General features: G+C 37.4%; 2 protein-coding genes across 4 annotated transcripts in view; both read right to left on the bottom strand.

Moving 5' to 3' along the window:
• Window positions 1-304: 304 nt before the first annotated feature.
• Window positions 305-11,531, bottom strand: LOC113117571 (membrane-associated progesterone receptor component 2-like). Its single transcript, XM_026286339.1, has 3 exons — window positions 11,146-11,531; window positions 6,537-6,692; window positions 305-2,097 (listed from the first exon to the last, which is right to left on the bottom strand). The coding sequence occupies exons 1-3, from the start codon at window positions 11,495-11,497 to the stop codon at window positions 2,000-2,002; spliced, it is 606 nt and encodes a 201-aa protein (XP_026142124.1). The 5' UTR covers window positions 11,498-11,531; the 3' UTR covers window positions 305-1,999.
• An 892-nt stretch (window positions 11,532-12,423) lies between these two features.
• Window positions 12,424-22,468, bottom strand: part of LOC113117570 (la-related protein 1B-like) — a 29,893-nt gene continuing 19,848 nt past the window's right edge. The window contains exons 8-19 of one of the 3 annotated variants that reach the window (XM_026286336.1): window positions 22,427-22,468; window positions 22,060-22,283; window positions 19,851-19,937; window positions 19,376-19,738; window positions 17,504-17,621; window positions 17,217-17,374; window positions 16,643-16,749; window positions 16,342-16,505; window positions 16,086-16,230; window positions 15,029-15,138; window positions 14,663-14,790; window positions 12,424-14,218 (exon numbers count right to left, since the gene is read on the bottom strand). The exon at window positions 22,427-22,468 is cut by the window's right edge and continues 133 nt beyond it. In XM_026286336.1, coding sequence (XP_026142121.1) covers window positions 13,835-14,218; window positions 14,663-14,790; window positions 15,029-15,138; window positions 16,086-16,230; window positions 16,342-16,505; window positions 16,643-16,749; window positions 17,217-17,374; window positions 17,504-17,621; window positions 19,376-19,738; window positions 19,851-19,937; window positions 22,060-22,283; window positions 22,427-22,468 — 2,030 coding nt within the window. In that variant the 3' untranslated portion in view covers window positions 12,424-13,834. The remainder of the gene's footprint in view (window positions 14,219-14,662; window positions 14,791-15,028; window positions 15,139-16,085; window positions 16,231-16,341; window positions 16,506-16,642; window positions 16,750-17,216; window positions 17,375-17,503; window positions 17,622-19,375; window positions 19,739-19,850; window positions 19,938-22,059; window positions 22,284-22,426) is intronic. The other 2 variants (XM_026286337.1, XM_026286338.1) reach the window with 2 other exon arrangements.

The raw sequence follows: 22,468 nt of genomic DNA, 5'->3' as shown, positions 1-22,468 counted from the left end.
TGGTAGAATTGCATGATCTATTAAAGTGCATTTAGTAAAAAAATCAACCTAGTGGTTTCTAAACACACTTCAGTGTTTACATTCTCAGCTGCCACTTTTATAGTTCTTTGATTTGAAATAATGCACTTTGTGAGAAACAAAGCTTAAGATGACACAACAGAGGGGCAGAGGATAACAGTAGTTATTAACCAAATGCATTTATTTCTGCAACAACATATTCTGGCCCCCCCCCCAAACCAAGCACGCACACATCCTTGCAAACTCCATTTAAATACATGACGTGAGAGCCAGCATTACCTCACTGTTTGCTGCACATGCTTTAATAAAATGATACACATATTTACAGAATCCACAATTTTTGAATTGCGCCACATCCCCCTTCCCCCCGGCAAAGTCAAAGTATTCTTCCAAACTCATAGTTCCCCTCTCCAGAAGAAAAACTAAATACAACACTTAACGGGTGGATTTGAAAATTACCCACAATTAAAAATAAATTCAGCAGAAAAAAAAAAATAGGGGAAAAAGAGATGGAAACAGAGAAAGAGCAATGGATCTTTTGGCCAGTACAACACAGCAGTGCGTGGAGTTTAATAACAGCGCGGATATGGCAGTAACACTGAAATAGCTCATAAAGTCTATGTACAAGGTCACGATAACGGCGGTCAAACCTCTCGTGTCCGATTTGCTCACAAACATGAGCACGCCTCATTGTACAAACTTTGAGGAAATGGAGGGGAAGATGCCTTAGCTTTCGAAAACCTCCTAATAGTATGTATTTTGGAAAGGGCAGAGCAGAAAAAGTTTTATCTCGCGTTTTCTCATACCTGTATCCTTCTACATCTCTTGACTATTCTGTAGTAAATTAAATGGAAATAAGGCACGATAACTACTCCGTTTCATTAACAGGGAAAGGGAGAGTTCTGTTGACCAATAAACAGACAAGTTGATCCAATTAAACTACCATACTGATCTTCCCTTTGCATCCCAACCAGCCGTTCAGATTTACACAGTAAGAGTTCAAATAAAACAACAGTTCTATGGCAAGAATGCTAATGGTTACCCTCCCCCCACAAACATTTCCCATCCTGAATGTTTTACAATCACATTGTGACAAAAATCGCTACACACTAGTGTTGCACACAATACAAAAACTGCTGAGAGCACCCACGCACCCCAGACCCTCCCAACCTTTGGATTGATTGGCTGATGGCAGACAATCTGGCTTTTGGATTGGTTACAATATCCACTCGACATTTACTCTGATTTAAAACGACAACGTTCTTACAGTCGACTAATAAGCATGAGATTTAAATGCTTGAGAAATGTTTGAGATGTGGATTGTGCTACAATAATTACAACAACAAAAAAACTTAAATGGAAACAAAAAGAATTAAAGAGAACCCAGTTGCGATTTTTAACCTGTTGTGTACTGGACTCCAGGCATCTGCCCGCTCTATGTACATGACTTTTGAGGTCATGAACCGTGAAGACCCAAAATAAATTGAAGTGAATAAAAATGTATGTGTATTCAGTGTTTCCTCCTTTTTATACATCTCTTCACATTGCCAGTCCAAGTCTGAACGCCCAAATGTGCAGGATGCTATAAAAGCCTCAGGTGCGCTCCACTTTCCACTGGACTGTAGGGTAAATGACAGAACTGTATGACTGATGATTTAGGGTGCAGGATTGGTGGTTTACAGTATAGTGTTCGATGGTTTAAATCGAGTGTTTAGGTGGGACAGGAAGCTTGAGGGTCAAGGAGCAGGTATCAAGAACAGACAAGACGAGTACAGGAAACTCTGACAGGCTATTGGTCTGTTTTGGTAAAAGGACAGTCAGAACAGCAGGGGGCTTTCAGACTGATGCGTTTCTCTCTGTGGTGGAGCAGTAGTGGGAACACGGTATTATCGAGGTAAAGGGCAGATTCTGAGGAGTTTAACTATTCTGGATGGTGGCCTTCTCAGTCCTGGGCTTCAGCTGCTGTGGATGTTTCAGCAGATCATTCGTGTTTTTGATGATCCTTCATGTCCTCTTCATCTGTGTACTCAGACGGCTCATCTCCTGGCTTCAACAAACGGCCAACGTAGTCATATTTCTCTGAGAGAGAGGAACAACAATTGGAAAAATGATTAATAAAACTATTTTAATATAAAACTGAATTTTTTATTTCTTGTTCATGCATATTGTGTAGGGCTGGGAAAATAAACCGATGCCTCGCGAATTGAGAAATGATTCAGGATAAATTCTGAGATTTTCCGAAGCATTGGGATTCTTTTTTAGTTTTGAACAGCAGATAGCACTGCATGCTTTAGAAACAGCCATACTCTGCTTGTTTCAAATCCTTACACACACTTGAACCTAAAATAATAATTCATAAAATTCAAAAAGGTTGACGCGAATAACAAAGGTGTTCACGGTGGGCTGTTTACATTAATCTCGTGTCAGTAAAGGATTCTAAGCTGAGGTGAAATTACATGACTCAGCCGAATGCACAAGTGCTCTTTAGCAGTCTTCTTCATGAGCATCTGATTGCGCGGATACAATCTAGATTAAAGCGCCATCTGCTGTTAAAATTTAAGCTCCAAATCGATTCCTAAAGGAATCACGATGCATTCTGAAAATCTAAGAATCAATCCACCAATCGATTCTGCATTGATTTATTGTCCAAGCCCTAATATTGTTCTGCATATTTATCTTGTGCACAAACTTTTGGAAGGACTCTTATTTGGACATTGAACTTTTGTAGTTACAACCAGGGATCAGTTAGCATTAACCAGCTAGTTTCTGTTGATTGTAAAACATAATCTTGCTGCACAGACCATCTTTCTCCATCAGTGTTATTGTTAACTCACCCCTGTTTCACACCGCAAGCGTGAGCGGTGCGTGAGCAGCGCATATTTTTTTCGGCGTCCATGTTAATCAATGAGTGCATTCACACCGGGACTAGGAGCAGCGCGTGAGCGTCAAGCAGGAGCGTCGCATGAACAGCAGTGAAGCGGGGGTTTCGGGATCCGGTCTATTTTTGCTGTGTTGCTCATGCTCAATTAAAGTGAAAGCACACTTTTGATGGAAAAATAAATATGATTTTACACAAAACGTGTTCAAAATGCACAGAATAAGCATGTCAAGAGTTTAAACAACAACGACAATGTCTAGTGTTTTAACAATTATGCCAGAAAAGAAAATTAAGTATAACAAATATGTATTTACCCATTTAAACTTTTTAATTATTAATTTTGGGTGAAAGTAGGGTGTATTGTTATAAAAACAAATGTTGAAAGAATTATACCCATTGCTTGAAATGGTTTTACTTTTTGCCTAACACGCTTTGCAGCCGCTGCTGTGATGCTGTACTTATACACTTCCAGTGTGAATACTCGCGAGAGTCTGCTCGCGCACCGCTCACGCTTGCAGTGTGAAACAGGGGTAAGGGTATATACAGAACTTCTTAAGGTAAATTGAATACCTTTTACTACCTTTTTAATACCTTCAAAATATTTTTTAATATCAGCACGACTTCAAGCTGCAACTGTAGTGGGGTAAATTAATTATCTTTCCAAATGGAATAACATATTGCATCATAATGTAACGAGGTCATTATAACTTAACATCAACACTGGACTCAAAAACTGCCCACAAAGATAAGAATAGAAATAAAGACAGAAGAGGAAGGAGACATCATCTTCACAGATCATTACTCAGTCTGATGTCTAATGTGTGAGCAATCTAAAAAAAGAGGTGTCCGTGAAGTAAGCACAGGTGTTATTAAAATAAATTAAGATGATTCATTTAAGTAAAGCAGAGGGATTAATAAAGATGTCACAGTGGGCCTTTGTCCATAGTTTTGGACAAAGCTTTGCAGAAAACATGGCTTTGCAGGGATTATTGCTTTATTTTTGCTTAGACAACCTTAGCCTATAATTATAGCATTATTAACCTAAAAGTAAATCATGAGCCAAGTGTTGGGCTACATTTGACAGTGATAGATATGACAGGACTGTTTTGTCAAAGTTAGATCATTGGTTCTCCAGCTGTGGCTCATTATTGGTGGTACTCAGGATACGCATAAACATACAATAAAATAATTTAAACAAAATCCCTATAATTTATGTTTGGCTTTATCAGAGCCATGCTAAACCTTCAGATTAAGCATTACAGTAAGTCTATAACACTATGCCCATCACAAGCCATGTCAATATTAGTCACAATGGTGGTACTGGGAAAGCCTAATATTTCCTGAGAGGGTAAAAAGTTTAAGAACCACTGACCTAGATATTGAGTCAATTTTTTATGAGGTGGAGCAGGACCCCGTGGCCTGCCTGCTCGTGGCCTTGACTGGAGCTATTAACCATGAATTTGCATATTTAACAAGTAAGTTAGTCTACTCCAACCTCCTAAATATTATTTAATGAATACAAAAATATATAGGCAATATTAGGGAGGGGAAATGACCTATAAGTACTTCCTGCAATCATCTACAAGTGGTAATTAAATATATATATTTTATTTTTAAATAAGTGTTTGCTTTCCTACATACTAAAACTTTCAGTTTTATACATGGGGGAAGCCTATTAAAGATGAACAAATATTACACATTAAAAATAACTTTCAAATTCGGTAATACTTAAAGCATTGAAGTGCTGGGAAAAGTTGTGTGAAGCATTTAAAATCACTCGAAAACATTAGAGCAATTCTGTCACAAACTGTCCCTGTAGTTTACTGTTAAATCCATGGTCAATGGTGGTGATGTGTTTATTGAAGTGCTCTTCCTGGTTTCCACATCAGTGGCGTTTGTTCTGATATCAGCTTTAACAGAATTATTCGCTGAATTTGAATGCTTCTCACAAGATTTCACAGATATGTTGACTCTGTGGTGAGTTCGACTGCTTTCTTCACTGTATCTCCCAGCGCTGTGTATAACGGTGTTGCAGCTCCAGTTCGAGCAGATAAACGGTCTGCGCAGCCCGAACTAGCAGCGAGGATTTGTTCCGCTTTGTTTATTTATCCAATGTAGCTCTTGTAAATCGGTCCTGATGAGAACGCAAGGACTTTATTGACTGAATGTGAATTGCGATGACGTCACGGGACGCTTCTAAGCCCAGATTCTGCTGATATTTTGAGGCAATTATGAAAATTTGCGATCTTTTGTAAAAATTGGTCCGAAAACTTGCATTTGCCCATGCTTTAACTCCTGAATGGAAGCGAGCTTGCATACATGTTTGGCAGCAAGCCAGCCGGTTACCCAGTTTGTTTCAGCGCGCGTGTGAACAAACACCTCACATGATATCGCTCTTGTCCTAACGTTACTCTCACCATATAAATAAATCCATGCAAATTTTAGAAGAAAGGCCTGCACTGAACACAAGTTTAAAATGTATCTAAAAAAAGATTGGGCTCTAAAATGTAATACCTCGTCAGATGACGTTTATTACTTTTTAATGCCCTTAATTTTGGCTAATTTAATTTACTAACTTTTACAACTATTTACTATTAAAACGCATTTGTTATTTTTTTTATGGGGGGGGGGGGGGGGGTTCTTATAAGGAGTTCATCTGTGGTAGCAACAATGCAAACAAGCAGAGTGAAACATTGTGTGCTTTATCACCAGAGTAACTTATAAGAGGCATTAATCTGTTACATTACATGCCAGATTTTCCCCACAGGCTGTGACGGGGAAGTCAAGCTGTTTATCTCATTTCCTCATCTCACACAGCAACACAAACAGATCTGAGACTGTTCAACATTGAATCAATCAATCTAGATCAGTCAAGAATAAACCTTATTGTATATGGCTATAGGACAAGAGTCACTCTCCCTTAAACATGCAAGTACATTAAGGGCACCACCTCATCTCATCCAAGAATCATTTTTTTTTTAATTCGTAAGTGATATTTGTTTATTAGTGCAGCTACTGAAAAAAAAGCAATAAAAATAAGTATTTTCTTGACTGTTTCATGGTACCAACTTCCCAGACTTTTTTTATCTTATCTTATTTAACTGAGACCATCTGACACATTACTACTGAATAATGGTGCAGGAAACACTGATATATGGCCACTCATTATTTTATAGCTCTCTGATCTAGAGTGAACATGACAATTAAAAAATAAATGTGTAAAATAAATACTTATACTGAAGACAAAGTATTTTTCACAAATAAATTAATGTTTAATAAGGTTTAAAAAATTTAAAATATAATTAAAAAAGGAAGTAAACACTATAACCAACAGGGCATATTTTCCAAATAAAGCCAAGGTAACACTCATTTTACTTGCAGCACACATTGAAAATGAAACAAATATAACAGTGGGTGAATGCATAAAGCGCAGCATAATTTGAAATCAAGTTTAGAGACAGACTTCTATTTGTATTAGACAGAACTGTAAACAGTGACAGTAAACAAGAGAGAGAGAGTGTGAGCTCTGTGTCAAAATAAAAGTCCGGTGCACAGTCAAAATAAAACCTTGAACACATCGGCCAAGCAGAAATTGTCGGAAGATTTCTTTCGCAATTCACAGTGGAATTGTCCTGCTTACCCATGAACTGCATCTCCCATTCTCGAACGCTTTCCATCTGTACAGCATTCAGGTCTGAAAGATCATCGTACTCGTCTCGTAATGCATCCTTCTCCAGGCAGAATGTTGCCAAACCCCGAGAAGCATCACGTCCAGCAAAGATCCCGTAGGGGCCCTCTGGAACAACAGACATACTGTGAGCATAAAGGTCAGAAAGAAAAAAATTTAGGAACTTCTGCACATTACAGATACAATAACCAGAACTGAAAATGCAATACTGCCAGTGATTCATCAGTTATTGTCTGATCTGCAATTCATGACAAATTAAAATAACTAGTATGCATGAAAGCAAAAATATAATTAAACTTTAAATTAAGTTAAAACTCAACTAAATAGCCTTCCTACATTCAAATTTAAAAAATAAAAAGGTAAAGTATGTAAAGTGTTTAAAATAACAGTACTTATGTATTATTCATAATTATAGATAATTAATAATTACTGCTAACTAGGGCTGGGCGATTTACCCGATTTTATCGATTAATTCAAATTTATTGTTTTGCCACAATTTTTTTTTTTTAAATTGAGGAACCGCAATTTTGAATAGAAATATTACCAAATGTTAGTACACTAGACACTATGACATTATGGCGGAGATGACAGAAAAGAACAATCCAACCACATGCTGGCACACATGATTAACCGCTCGCATCTGACACACTCCGTGAAGGACCATAAATTTAGTGCTAGGTGTCATTCACAAAGCGCTTTTGTTTGACAAAGATGTAGCGCGGGCAGTGGAATAGGTTAACATGCAATAAGATGGGAGTGAAATGCTTTTAACTTGGCGCAGTAATATCTTCACTAGAGGGAGCGGGGGCCGGTGAGAGGATTTTTCATGAGTGAAGATATTACTGCGCCAAGACGAAGTGCTTACAAGCACTTGCCATGGTATTCCGCCACACAATATAGTTATCCATTTTACACGCTTAGAAAAGCGCAACGTTTTGTTTTGTGTTACCGTCCTAGGTCGAGTTACACTACGCGAGTAACTGCATTTAAATAGGGAAAACCTGGAGGGTTTTGGTAGCTTCTCTGCTTGGCCCATATTAAATGAATGGGCTAAGCTAAGTGCTTTCAAAGTGTCACCGCACGCCAAAGCGATTATGGGCACACACTGAGACGAGAGAGGTATGTATCAACTCGTCTTAGTTAAGGGAAAAAAAAGTTTAATATGAAAACACGGTGGAGTATCCCTTTAAGAAATTAATTAGTCTAGGCTATATGCCTTACTAATGCTGCTGTTTAAGTTGTCACATTATTGTTTGTGCCTGTTCTGAATGGCTTTTTGTTTCTTTTTTCATTTAGCCTAATGTTGTGTGAGATATGCATAGTGGCACTTCATATTGTTGATAAACTGCTGTTTCAAACATTCTGGGATGTCGAGATTTACAATCGAGATTTACATTTTTTGCGAAATCGCCCAGCCTTACTGCTAACAATATTTTGTATAAATCAGTACTATTATTTTTACTTCTACTACCAGCAGTAGTAAGAGCCCAAATGAAATGCAAAAAAACTCTGCTATGAATCTACTAAAAGAAAACAGTTTTAGAGTCACTGGGTCAGACAATCCCAGACAAGCAGAAAAAAAAATGAAGTGTTGTCTCAAATACAACCAAACAGCTGAGATGAATGGAGCTGCTCACGCAAACCTGAGGAATGCAGGTAAACAAACAGGTACTCGAAAACAGCTGTGAGAGATTCTGTGAACAACACACCACACAGAGTATGGAAAAGAATATTAAAATATACTATGGCTATGTCTACATTAATCTGGAAACATTTGAATAATGCTCTCCGTCCACACTAGCCTTTTCAAGTGTGTTCCAAAAGTTTCTCACCCACACTGAAACATCAGAAAACGTTAAATTCTTTAAACTTACTGTGCATGTGTAAAAGCTCAAACAATGATACAGATGGAACAGACACAGCTTTTATAAAAATGCCTTAGAGGAAAACGTTACATTGCATCCTGAGACAGTAGAATGACACTGACATATTTTAAGATATGTCAGAGAAGCATTTTTTCAGTTGAGACAGCATGCATTTTAGTCTGGGACTAGCTTTAAGCCTTGTCAGTGAAACCGGAGGAATAAGTTTTCATGCAATTTGTCTTGTAGGATCATTTTAGTCACGAAAATCTCATCATTCACCTGACATGTCCAGGTCACGCTCACTCACCATTCATTGTATGTTTGATCTGAAATGCAACTGCCCTCATTTTTTGCCCCAGGACAGCAATATGCAAGTAAATTTCCTGTCATCTTTGCAGGAATGTAATATGAAGAGTGTACAAAGTAACAACAGTGTGAACGTGAATAGCACATAACAGACACAATACCCATATAAACATAGATAGTCTTTTGGTACAAAAGATAAGAAGGAAGATAAGAGGACATCTCTAATACTTGCTACATGTAGAGTTTTACTTCATAACCTCTAACAGGAACTAGAATCCATGATTCATAACAAATGAGACTGTCAAAAGCCTTTCAGATCAGGCCTGATGATGACAAGGCTGCTCTGGCATGTGCAGCTTCTTCTGTTCTCTTTCTTGACAGAGACTGAGCTCTAGTCATTGTTTATTCAGAACAGAAGGCAGTAGAAGGGGCAATTATAAAGCCATCTTTTGATACTTCTTTTTTTAGTTCATCATCTGATCTCCATGTGCAAAAACACACACGCACATACTTTTTTTTTTTCAGTGGTTGAGCAATAATAGTCTTAGAAGAAACAAGCAGAACCAGCCAAACATTGACCAAAAAAGAACAAGCTGCCCTATGGACGAGTGATAAGACACCACGTCTGTCTACAAAGTGCAAACCTATGCTATAGTGTCATCAGGTTATAAATGAATGCAGCAACAGGTAAATAAAGCTGATCACATATTCGTTCTGGGTGAAATGGTGCAAGATGCCATACGGGACTACAGGTGTCTAAATGAATGACAGACAGGTCAGAGTCTGGTCTGCTGCTGACATCACGAACTGAACGCACCACGCTCCCCCCATAAACACCACAGATGGTCAGATAACATCTCTCGTATACAAATATAGCTGAGGGAGATGAGATGCCCAATCAGAGGCTGTAGTTTGAACTCTGAATCAAAACTGGGTATATGCAATCCATGGCTGTGATGACCCTAGTACAGTTTTATGTGCACTCTTTGTTTCACTTCTAACCTTGATTTCCAAATATAGACTCCAGACAGACAAAAGACTGTTGTACTGGCTTTGAGATAAAATATGTTTCAAGTATGCAGTGTAGCAATCAGCTGTTCTGCACAGCCCGTAAACTGCTCTTAAAGTACAGGGGAAAGAAACCAGGGTTTCCCTGCAGGGGAGGGAGGCAGGAATGAGGCTCGGTGCTTGATTTCTTAACCAGGACCACTGCTAAACTTAGCTGACCTAATATTCATCATAGCACATCAAGCTGTTTGCTTCACATGTTTAAAATAAGCCTATTGATTACTGCATGGTTCAGCTCTACCTGTACAGTGCATATCTGATGGGTGTGCCAGCACATGGCTCTCACACCATATGTCCACGTTGCACATGGCTCTCATTCAAAAACACACTGACATGACAGGTTGAAGCCTGGGAAAGAGTTCACCTACGCAAAACAGAGCGGTAGAGAGGTGACTGCAGTTATGAATGAGATAGAAAGGGCCCGTCAAGAGGCTGGAAAACTCTGATAAGAGACTTAAGACCACCCTGTGCATCATCACAGCAGGGGTTTGTGGGAGAAAGAGGCTTTGTGTGACTTTACCCTGACCAGTGTTTACTAGTATTAGCTTTCCTCTGACCAGAGTATATTCTTCTATGGAAAGCGTTTTTTTTAAACTAACCATTATGAGCAATAATGATTAACATGTACGTACTAGAGGTGTAGCTGCTTAAAATTATGCATAATTTCTTATCATTACTAAAACAAGTACATGTAACATGTAAAAAGGACAGCAAAACAAAGTGTGGTCAGTAATCTAACATTAACTGTACCCTTCACTATTTCGTTAGATGTTAGTACTTCATTATTGATTAATATCTATACAATCAGCCACAAGTACTTTTCAACACATATTAGTCAATGCTGGAATACACCACTAGTATCCAGCTGTGACTTGTAACTTTTTCATTATTACTACGTTAACCCATCAAAGACCAGTGTGTATTGCTGGCACTTCCAGTTTTAGCAAAAACATTTTTAAAATAAAATAAGGTTACTTTATTAGGTAAATATCTCCTTGTTACAGTGTTATTACATAAATAAGTACTGTAAAATATTAATAACCACATACACTTACTATATGGTTCTGGTTTGTGGTACGTTTCTTGTAATTAAGCATAATGTACAGTTACTGTAACGTGTAACAGGCCAAATGTGAAATAAAGTGCTAACGTTAATATTAATAAGTTGTTTATTATCCAGTAGTTAACTTACTAGTAACTTATGTATTCCAGCTTGCTTACTGACTACTTAACGTTAGTTAAGTTACCTTCTCCACTGCTCAAGTAAAAAAAAAAAAACTCTGCTAATTGTGGGTGTAAGCCTGAGCCCTGCGCTCTCTTACCACGTCCGTAAAACTTTTTGCCACTGGTCACGTCGAAGACCTTGGTATTGACTGCCATGAGGATGCGCGGGTTCTGCACGCCGTCGTACTCGCTCAGCTGCTGCAGGGTGAAGTCGCGTCTCCTCATCTTGGGAAGCGGCGAGGCCTCATTGCCCCGGCCCGCGTTCGCGCCCGCCCTCCTCCACCACCGCGCGTAAACCACGTAACACGCGGCCAGCAAGAGCACCAGAACGCCGAGATCGAGCAACATGCCGCTTATGCCGAGACCGGCCCCCGGATCCAACTCCTCCGTCGTGCCCTGCCCGCCGCTAGTGTCCGCCGCTGCACTCCTACCGTCCCCATCGTCCGCCATACTGCAACGATAGCACCTTCCCACCGCGCGCGCCCACCCAGCTGCTACTCAGGAGCGCTTCTGATTGGCTGTCTGTTACCGGAACACCGCGTTTGCTCCTGGGATTTGTAGTTTTCAGTCAGAGTGGCGCCTACAAGACCACCGAGCGTATGCGACCAGACAAAGGCTTTAGATAAAGAAAAGGCGCTGATATGATAATCAGTAGCCAACCGCGAAAAATACTGATGTGTGCAGAAAATCTGCTTTTTTAATTAAACTGCAACTCAAAAAAAAAAAACTTCTACTTTCATATATCACACAGACATTAAACAACGAATGTGTATTAAATACAATACTGAATAATATATAATAAATATTTATGATGTGTTAAATATTTGCACGGTCAATAACTTAAAAACTAATAATAAATTCAACAAAGATAACAGTATCTCTTGTTAGCCAGTTATCTTCACAACTCAGAATTTACAATCTTTACTATTGCTAAAGTGCAAAATATGCATTTAAGTCCCTTGAACCCTAACAGTTTAGGTAGGGTATCTGTTATTGTTGAAAAAGTGTCTACAGTAATTGTAGAATAAATGTATTGTTTACAACAGTCCAGCTTTATTGGTGTGTTTGTAAGAGGGTTCCTCATGGTAAACATGGAAATATTAGGGAATTTTTAAAGGGTCTTAAGGCCTGGAAACTCATGAAAAATATTTAGTCAACACACATGCTTTAAATTGTGCTTGACTCTAAAATATTGACTACACTGTTTTTTGTGAGTGCAAACTATTTATTTCTTAAAAAAAAAAATCATTATCCAGGAATCCAAGTAACGGGAAAAGTAATGGAAATAGTTTTGTTCAAAATGTGGATCCCTGTGTAAGATCCAGTAAAACAACACACACGCTGACCTGAATTGAACTCAAGAAATACAATGTATATAATTTTGGGGTTTTATAAACAGATTTTAATGTATTTTATTTTGTATTTTTTTTTTACATTTTACAATATATGAGGAAAGAAAAAAATTAAACCGACATGCATACCAACACACAAGCGCACACAAACAAAAATATCACAATAAAATGAATCAATAAAAATGAACTGATTGAAATTAGAGCACTGCTTTGAATATTTTTTTTTTATGTACAGTTTTCATAAGAAAATATGATACAATCGGGACATCAATTCTGTGTCTGATTAATGATCATAAATGAGAAATAAAACACTGATTTAATGTTATCCGCAAAGATCCAAACTGCAAAATGAAAACATAATGCAAATAAAACTATTCTCTGGGCCACCATGTTTGCAGTCATCTACACTCGATTAAAAAAAAAAGATTAAAATCAATTAAGCTTTCAAAAGAGTAAAACAATAAATTATCTCAAACTCAACTCCAATAGGATTAAAAATTTAAAAGAAAGAATAATTCCTCTCAAAAAGACAACATTTCTTAGAAACTTCAAGTACACAGTTGTTTACCAAATTAAGTCGAAATGATCAAAAGGTCAAAGATGTGTTCTCCTCTACTCTGCACCTAAACTTGAGATCACCACCTCTGCAATGTGAACGGCACAATATTCGTTTAAAAGCAGGAGCATTCTGTAGTTCCTGATGATGTTGTGAACACTTTTTACAATCCCTCGCCACTGATAATCTACATAGCTCTCCGGTATTCAGCTCAGACACTCAGCTAATCACAAAAGCATAAAGAACTTAGTATTCAATCACTGTCATATTCCCTACACAAGCTAAAAGAGCAAAAAATGCAAGAAGCTATATAGTGTGTTATCTTGTGTCACCCTCAGTTCAAGTTTTTTTTTAAACATTTTTAAAATAAATGAACTAAATACGTGTAGAGTGCATCTCGCACAAAATTAAAAACACTTAAAAACCAAGAGATTAATTATGCTGACAGAGCTCTAAAATATATATATATTTTTGTCGCTTTTGAAATGTAAGGCATTTGCAAATGTAAAACTAATTTTAAAAGAGATAAAACTGCATTCTATGTAGGAATGCATCTACTGTAAACTTTAAAGCTAAAGAAGTTCACCATGCATACTTGATTCTAAAACCACTAACTGCGGGAAAAAAAAAGAAAAAGAAAAAAGATCTTACGGAAGTTAACCTGTCCAGAAAAAGCTCCTTGTACAACACAAAGATATTTCTGGTTTACTCTTCAGTTTGTAAACGCAACGGTCTGACAGTTGGTCTTTGCTCGAACGGTTTGACTGGCTCACTTCTGAGGTTACGGTGTTAAACGTAAGCCTGCACCAGCACTGAAATCTTTTCACAGCTCTAAAGTTAGAATCACACTCAAATACTGTATATAGTGTAGCAAGGGCTTCATTTCTTTGGCTGTTGGGCATCTTTGTTTTTGCTCGTCGCCGCTTCTCCTTTACGAGCATCTGATGAGGTATTCTTCTTCACATTCTCTTTGGGTGGGGCTTTTGTAGACGGGTCATTAGCCGTGCTGCTTTTGGCGGTCTGAGGAGCTGCTTTCTGATTGGCTGATGGATGCTTGGTGGTTTTCCCTGTCGTTGGGGCAGCGGCTTGATGTGTTGTGGTTGTTTTTGCCATCCCTCCAGCGGTTGATTGATTGTCTGAAGACGTCTTCGCAACTGTGGTCTGTTTCGATGATGATGTCGAGTTGTGTCGCCTACGTTTCACCTCGTCTCCTGCGGAGGACGAGTGTGCTTTCCTCCTTACTCCTTCCTCTGGCATTGGTGGCTAAGAGAAGGGAAATTAAATTTGGTTTAAGGTTTAACAGACTAATATTAACAGTTAGAAAGTGATTAAATATATATCGACTTACTAAATTAGCAACAAGATCAAAACTGTGCTGAAAAAAACTGTTGAACACACTCGATTACCTTCTGGTTTCTGATCGATAGTCTATACTATTGATAGATAAAATATATATACTTTTGTCTTTTTGCTTTCAAAGAAATCTATAAATTTTCAGAATTTCATTATACTTTCTGGCCATGTAAATACCAACAACTGCAAAAATATATATAATAAAATGCATGTATACATTAGATTTTGTTTAAAGGTTTAAAAAACTTCCATTTAAGGAAATGATTTTAGCTACTATTTCGTATGTTAGGCTTTACAGGGTTAACGTGTTATTCTGGGATCACATTCACATGTAAGACTGATGCTTATACTCACATCGACTCTGAAATCATCAATGCTCTTGAATTTGCGGAGGTATTCCTGGAGTTTGGGGTCAATGGGCTGATTCTTCATCTTTGCATATTTCAGGAAAGCCCAGAATTTCTCCAGTCCATATAGTTGACCTACACAAACCCCCAAACATCAGATGCAAGCATATGATGACACATCTTTCAGCAAAAACAAATGGTGGTTTACTAACAAGTTTCCGCTAATGTTCTGAGTAAGTCAATTTCAACCACAAAACACCAGGCACTTACATGATTGGTGATATGCTGCAAAGTTAAAAAGGCAAAATACAAATGTCTGCCTTTGCATGTTTTTTTTTTTTTTATTTGTTTTGTCAAATCATGATTGTCTGACCTTTTTCATAGTCCTGGATGGTCTCCTCCTGGAAGTCCTTAAAGATGTCTTGTCTGAACCTCCGCTCTAGTCCATAACTGTAGTACCGGAACAGACACTCCAGTCCGTACCTGTTTAAATATTTGAACACACATTAGGAAACCAGTGATGGCCTTCCCAGGGAGCACAGCAGGTAGTGTACAAAAACCTTATACATCTGATCATTTGCATTAATTTCAACATTGCAAACACTATACAAGCAGAAGGTCATGTCTAGTAAAAATTGCACTTGTCTAAAGACTGTAAAATATTCTAAAATATACCACAATGATCTGACTTCCCATAAAAGTTATCAAGGTTGTATAGAACTGTTTTGTTGGTAACTGATTTTGTTACCTAAACTTGTCGGCAAATGCTTTTTATTTTTGTACTGTTAAATGAAACAAGATTTATTGTTAAAGAATCTTCATGAGTTATGATGTTGACAGCATTTAATGTTCAAGATCCTTTCGATATTGTACACGATTTTAAAATTGCATTATGAGTTTTGTTGATAAAAAGAAACAAGTTAAATAGGAGTCCAAGCTCTTAGCGTTCAGGATACAGTACTGAAATACAAACAATCTGTGAGTAAACAACCAGAAGAGTTTATTCATCCCTATATAAGAACCAGACAGACCCTAAAGAAGAATGTTCAGACTTGGCAGCAGTTTTAATGTGGGTGTGTTTGTATGTTGTGTGTTATATCGGTCAAACATGAATGCCAACTTCAACATTCTCTCACAAGAAACTGCTATGCTAGCCAATATTTCATTTAGATTTCATTATTTTAACAGACATGAAACCAGTCTTCTGTAGCCTCTGTAAAACAAATCAAAATTCAGATGCATCTGTAATTCTATTGTTTTAAACCACTGCAGGAACCTCTTTATTTTCAGTATGTCATTTATGTACCCACTTGCCAAACTGGGGGGACTTGAGAAGGGGTCAAATGAAATTGTTTGCCTTACTGCCTGGAATTCCCTTCTCCGGACAAGGTCTACAGATAAAATACAGAATCCAGGACTATGACTCTTACCTGTAGTTCTCTTTGGCATCCTCTAGGGCAAACTGCTTGAACTCCTCGTACATCTTTCTGTTGAAGTTGTCTCTGAGGAAGAAGGACCAGAATCTGAAGAGGGTGTTCATCTCCTGAGACAGACCCACACCTAATCGCTTCCTCTCTGTGGAAAGAAAATCCACGAAAATTAGAAATTCAATTAAAGCAGGTACAGTTACATATAAATACAGATATACAGAACAGCTGTTGTGTAAAAAACAAACAATCACAACACCATTGAGGCATCGCCGGCGATATTTGTGGTAAACTTGCTGGGTGAAGCCGTTTTCTCTCATAAGCTCATGGGATGGATGCAGGAACTTCGGCAAGGACTGCGGGGTGCAGCCATAACTGCCTGACAATGCAGGAGCTCCTTCTGACGGAGATGCATTCGAGCTGCTGTACAGAAGACAAGGAGGATAATGGGAGAGAAAGAAAGACTGTCAACTATCATGAAACAATTAGCTTGATAATTTCAAACCCCCCCAAAAAATGTGCACCTTCTGTTAAGGGCATGACATAAAAAAGCCACAAACCTGATGGAGGATGTACGGGGTCTGTGCTCTCGTGAGTCCATCACCCAGCCTACATGGCACTCCAGAGGAGGGTTAGAGCTGTGACGGGTTTTCCTCTTTCTGGGGGTCTAAAAGAGTGAGGTGGAGAAAAGAAAAGTCTGAAATATGCACCTGGTTAGGACAACTGAAACAACTCCGGGATTAAGCAAAAACTTTAAAATGTTAGTTCACCCAAAAATGAAAATGGTGTCATCATACTTGTTCTAATTCTGTATGAGTTTCTTATGTTGAACGTAAGAGAAAATATTTTGAAGAACACTGGTAATCAAACAGTTGATGGTCCCCATGGACTTCTATATTATTTATTTTCCTACTATGGAAGTCAGTGGGGACCAATAACTGACTGGTTCTTCACAATATCTTCTTTTGTGTTCAACGTAAGAAAGAATCTTACACAGGTTTGAAACGATATGAGGGTGAGTAAATGATGACAAAACGGGTAATAATCTCAGGCATTACATAAATATAGTTTCAAAAATACACATAAAAATTCATCCTTAAAATCCCAGAATATGTTCTTCTAGTACAAACATACTTTTCCGTCAAGGTTGCCGCTGTCTTTGATGACAGGGTAGAAGCGTGGGGTTTTAGTGGGGTCCTGTCTTCCAGGGGTCCGTGGTGTACGTGGGGTGCGAGGCACACTGGGGGACTCTGGGACATCCGTGGGGAGAGATTGAGCCATGCAAGAATCATCTAAAGAAAAAGAACAGACAAAAAAAAATTACATTTAAATAAATTATTTTATTTATTATTACTTAATTGTTTGCTTCTTTATTCATAAAATAAAGAGATAGATAAATGGATAGATGGATAGATAATCACCTGTCTGACATGATGGAGGGGGCGGGACCTCCTGGGTGTGGTCAATGGGAAGTTTAGGGGTCAGGGTTTCAAACTCATCTTGGCTGATCATGTTCAGCTTTTTGAAATTCTCCACATCCTAAAAATGTTGAACATATTGACACATTATAGAGAGTACAAACAAAGAGCTACAAGAGGGCTAAAAGCATAAGAACTAGTAAAACAAGCAGAGCATCACACTCAAGTGCCCTGATGGGCTTCCAGTTTCTGCCTGTATGAACGATAAAGTCATAAGTGCTCTGTATTTGACTGCAGGCAGTGCACCTGATCCGGTTTACCTGCGATAATTACTTGCAATGGCATCCTTGTAGTCCATCAGAAAGACTCAAACCTATTTGGCCACTGAAAGTGAAGGTTTTAGGCCTCTTAGAGGCATTAAATCAGACATGACATAGTCAATCAGGAGTTTACCAAGAACGTAATGTGTCAAATTAACGTGTCTACACATTGGTCAGTGGTCACAATGGTACACAGCACATATTAATGTAAAGATTGTAGTGCCATCATAAACTCTAACTGATCTGAACAAACACATGCACGTGTGCTCTTTTCCGTCATCTTGTACTGCTGTTTATCAGGCGCCTGTACTTTGAACTTCAGCCCACAGAGACCTTGGCACAGTTAACAGGTGTTACGACTCTCATGAGTGGGAACAGGTGGGTACCCCCAAGACCACTGTACAATTCAAACACATATCTCTGTAAACTGTCAACTTGATAGACCTAGTTGAGTTAAATTAGAGTCGCATTCTTTCAGGGTTTTTGACATTTGCAAATGGCTCAGATTCTGTTGATGTTAGTACGAACTGGCTCATACAACATCAATAAATGAGTTTTTGTCCTGGAGGGTCTAATGTCTGGCTGACTCTGGAGGGTACATACAGGTATTTGTCACTGCTCAGTTAAAAACTAAAGATAACTTCGATGAAATTGTAATGTCCTAACAAAACTGAATCATAACATGATATTGAAAGATATTAGCACATATCAAACCCTATAGAAGTCTGTGATCACACGCCAAATCCTAGAGTGTGCAGGTTGGCTGAGAAATAAATCAGCAAAGACACAATGTGCTGCCTAATGTGAGATATGAGATCCTGAGCAAATGTTTTAGCATATTTTTGCTCACTACAGAGCAATTCTAAAATTTGCAGAGGAAAATTCCCATGTTACTGCTGAGCGTGGACATTTATCTGAACTCAACAGCTGCTGAACTAAGTCTAACACCACACTCGGCATTAACTTCTCTGTGTTATTACACACTCATTTTGGATTAAAACTAATCTTTTTGTTTACACTATGGCTCAAAATTTTGGGTTAAATAAGATTTTTTTAATGAAATTAATACCTTAATTTAGCAAGAATGCCTTCAATTGTTCAAAAGTTACTGTAAAGACCTTTATATTATTTAAAAATTATTTTGCTTCAAATAAATGCTTTCTATCCACCAAAAAAATCCTTAAAATGATTATAGTTTCCATATAAATATCAAGCAAAATAACTCTTTTCAACACTGATGAGAATCAATTTGAACTGCACAGTGCACCATTATAAGAAATAAAACTTTTTCAGCATGTATATGATGTTAATAAATAATGGGAGATTACAGCCTAAAATGAAAATTGTCATCATATCAAACCTGAATGACTTCTATAGAACACAAAAGATACTCAGCAGAATGTCCAAGCTGTTCCATACAAAAAAAGTGGATGCTGAGCTTCATTTTTACTACATGGAGGTGAGAAGCTTGGACATTCTATTGAACTCTTTATTGCTACATGTAAATCATTTTTGTAATGTTTATAAATAATTGAAAAAGCACCACCATTCTCACCTTGGCATTGGCACACTCTTGCTGCCCTTCTTCCTTTGTCCAGAGATCCTGTTCATAGTAGAACAATCCATCGTTAATGGCTTTGGCAAGGTCAGCTGTAATTTTGGCACGTGGCACATGGTTCCCCGTCCGATCGCCCCCAGGATGTTTCCGCAGGTGAGGGGGGGTCTGAGTAACAATCAGGATCTTGTTTATGTCTTGGTCGTCAAGTTCATCATCAGAATCATCATCTGACCAATCAGTGAAGGTGTTCTTGCGAGGCGCTGCGAGTTGTTCCATTTCTTCATCAAATAGGAAGTCCAGCTCCTCCTGGTCTGCCTCAGGCTGCTGCTTTGGGCTGGACTGAACCAATTCTGTGCGCTCCTGAAGCAAACATGAAACATATCTTATTTAGGTTTATAAATAGGAAAAAAATAAAAAATAAGAATGAAAGCAAGCAAGCAGGAAACACAGAAAGCAGATGGGGATACTCAACTGCAGATGGGGACAAGTCAAGAAGGGGAGGAGGAGGAGGAGGAGAAGGAAGAGGAGGAGGGCTAGGAGGAAGAGGGGTTACTGAGGTCTGCACACCCACAGGACAGGAGATGGAATAATGGAGCGAGGAAATGAAGGATGAAGAGAGATGGAGAAGGAAAGATGTACGTGATCAAAATGCTTAAGCAGAGTCATGAGTCACAAAGGAACAAGAAGAAATGAGAGCAATCCAAAATATGAAAAACTTTTGTTTTAAAAAGTATATAAAGAATTCTCCAAATTGACGCACTACTAGTTTATTGTGCATCCCTATTGTTTCGATTCATACACCGCATATTAGTTATTGGAAAAATATTTTCATTTATTAATTTTATGCAGTATTGTTTAAAATAGCAGCACTATTAAAAAAAGAGATTATACTTTTATTCAGCAAGGGTGAATTAAATTATTCAAAAGTGACAGTATTGACATTTATAATGTTAGAAAAGATTTCTATTTCAAATAAATAATGTTCTTTTGAACTTTCTATTCAAAGAATCATGACAAAATGCATCATGTTTTCCACAACAAAACAATAAGCAGAACAAGTATATATAAAATACATTTTAAGGATAATATATACATACATACATATATATATATATATATATATATATATATATATATATATATATATATATATATATATATATAAAAATCTAAAATATCCTTAAAATGTATTTTATTCCTGTGATCCTGCAGAAATCATAATATGTAATATATATTAGTAATATGTCATATTACTGCCTTGATGAGCAAAATAAACTTCTTTCAAAAACATTTTTTTAAATCTTACCAACCCCAATGGTTCATTTAATTTTTCATGCTCATTTTCTGTAGTTTTTTGTTTAAGATACCTCTGTGGTCATCTAACACCAACTAAGTTTATTTTACAAAAAAAGAGACAATTTAACATCACTTAAAATGTAATCTTAAAATGTAATCTTGACCAAATATAAAAAATTTTTTCCAACTTTAATACAGTGCATTATAATGTAAACTTTAAAATGACAAATTTTATTTTGCTGTGCTTTATTACATTATATATATTTTTTTTTTTTGACAAAACAATATTTAACTTTAATTCTGTTACATAGGGATATGACAGTATAAAATTTTCCTGTTGCAATTAATTACTCATACTTTTATCACGTAACAATATTAAATAACTTTTTTAGAACAAAAATAACTGAACATTTAAATGCAATAAGGCAATACAGAAAAATATATAAAGTTTAAAGATTTAAGTGCAGAAGAACCATAAAGCCCCATAGTTATCACTTGACAAAAATACTTAATTAGTTAACCATTAACATTCTCAATGAGCAATAGCTACATTTGCTGCAGAAGTGATTAATCTTTGTTAAAAAATACAAGTATTAGTTTATGTTAGCTCATTAACACGGTTGCAACTTTCGATTTTAACAACGTGTTATTAAATATTGGAATACCTAAGAAGAATGTTCAGAAGAATTATTCATTGGCCGTTTATGTTATCTAATGAATTAACTAATGTAACTCTAATGTAAAGTGTAAACGAACAATAAAGAATCAAAACTCTAGGGCATGTTGTAGTCCAGATTAAAATAAACAAATTTTTTTTTTTTTTTTTAAATAAATAGCTTATTAAGTCAACATATTTAAGTATTTGGCACGGTGATGAACAAAACAAATCCACAAATATGAATGGCTATTTAAATATGTTTTAGAAAGTAGTGCAGCTGCTTTATTTATGGGGTTTCCAGAGGAAAGGCTGTTTTGTTCTGCAGTTTAGCACCATCTGCTGTCAGAGAGTGAATGAGCTTTCATTCAGCACGTCTCTCACGTGTTCCTCCATGTGCTTCAGAGCGCACACACGTCTTTCAAGCATTATACAGCGGTGCTGTGCGTTTTGACCAATTGATGGGAATAGTATTCTTAAAATGCATTCCAAATTCGGAATAATTTGACATATATAATTATTCACGGTATTTAGAAGTGCCCACGATAACAATATAGTGCAAATTAATTACCGGGATATATCGCATTACCGAATACGAGCACATGTCTACTGTTACATTAAAACGACTGTTGGCATAATGATCATAATTTAAAGGACCCCTACAAAACACTGTGACCTAATTTATGTCACATCACGTATAACACGAGACTAGGATCAGATCAGGAAGTACCTTATTTTTTCCGGAAGAGTTTCGGTGTCGTTTTTCCACCTGTATCCACGGCTGGGCGTCTGGATCAGAGAGACTGCTGGACTGCTTTTTAGGCGTATTCACGTCTTTACTAGAGCTGCTTTTTGAGTCTGAAGGAGAGGATTCTTTGGACTGAGGTTTGGCTGTGTCTGTGTCATCACTAGTTTGGCCATTTACCAGAGCAGGCTCGACTGGGGATGATGACACTGTGGCACATTATAGAGGGAGAGATTTTCTGCAAATTAGTGAGTGTGTTGAGGGCTACTATTTTCAGAATCAGGCAAAATAATAGTAGCACTGCAAAACAATGACAAGTTGCTAAAAAAAAAGCTATCAAACACATCAGAACCTGTGCTGAGGGAGGTGAACGTCTGTCCTGGGACGAACTCGG

This window comes from Carassius auratus, chromosome 17 (genome assembly GCF_003368295.1).
Source record: "Carassius auratus strain Wakin chromosome 17, ASM336829v1, whole genome shotgun sequence".
Classification (NCBI taxonomy): Eukaryota; Metazoa; Chordata; class Actinopteri; order Cypriniformes; family Cyprinidae; genus Carassius; species Carassius auratus.
Note: the sequence above shows the minus strand (reverse complement) of the source record. Positions and strands in the feature narration are given on the sequence as shown.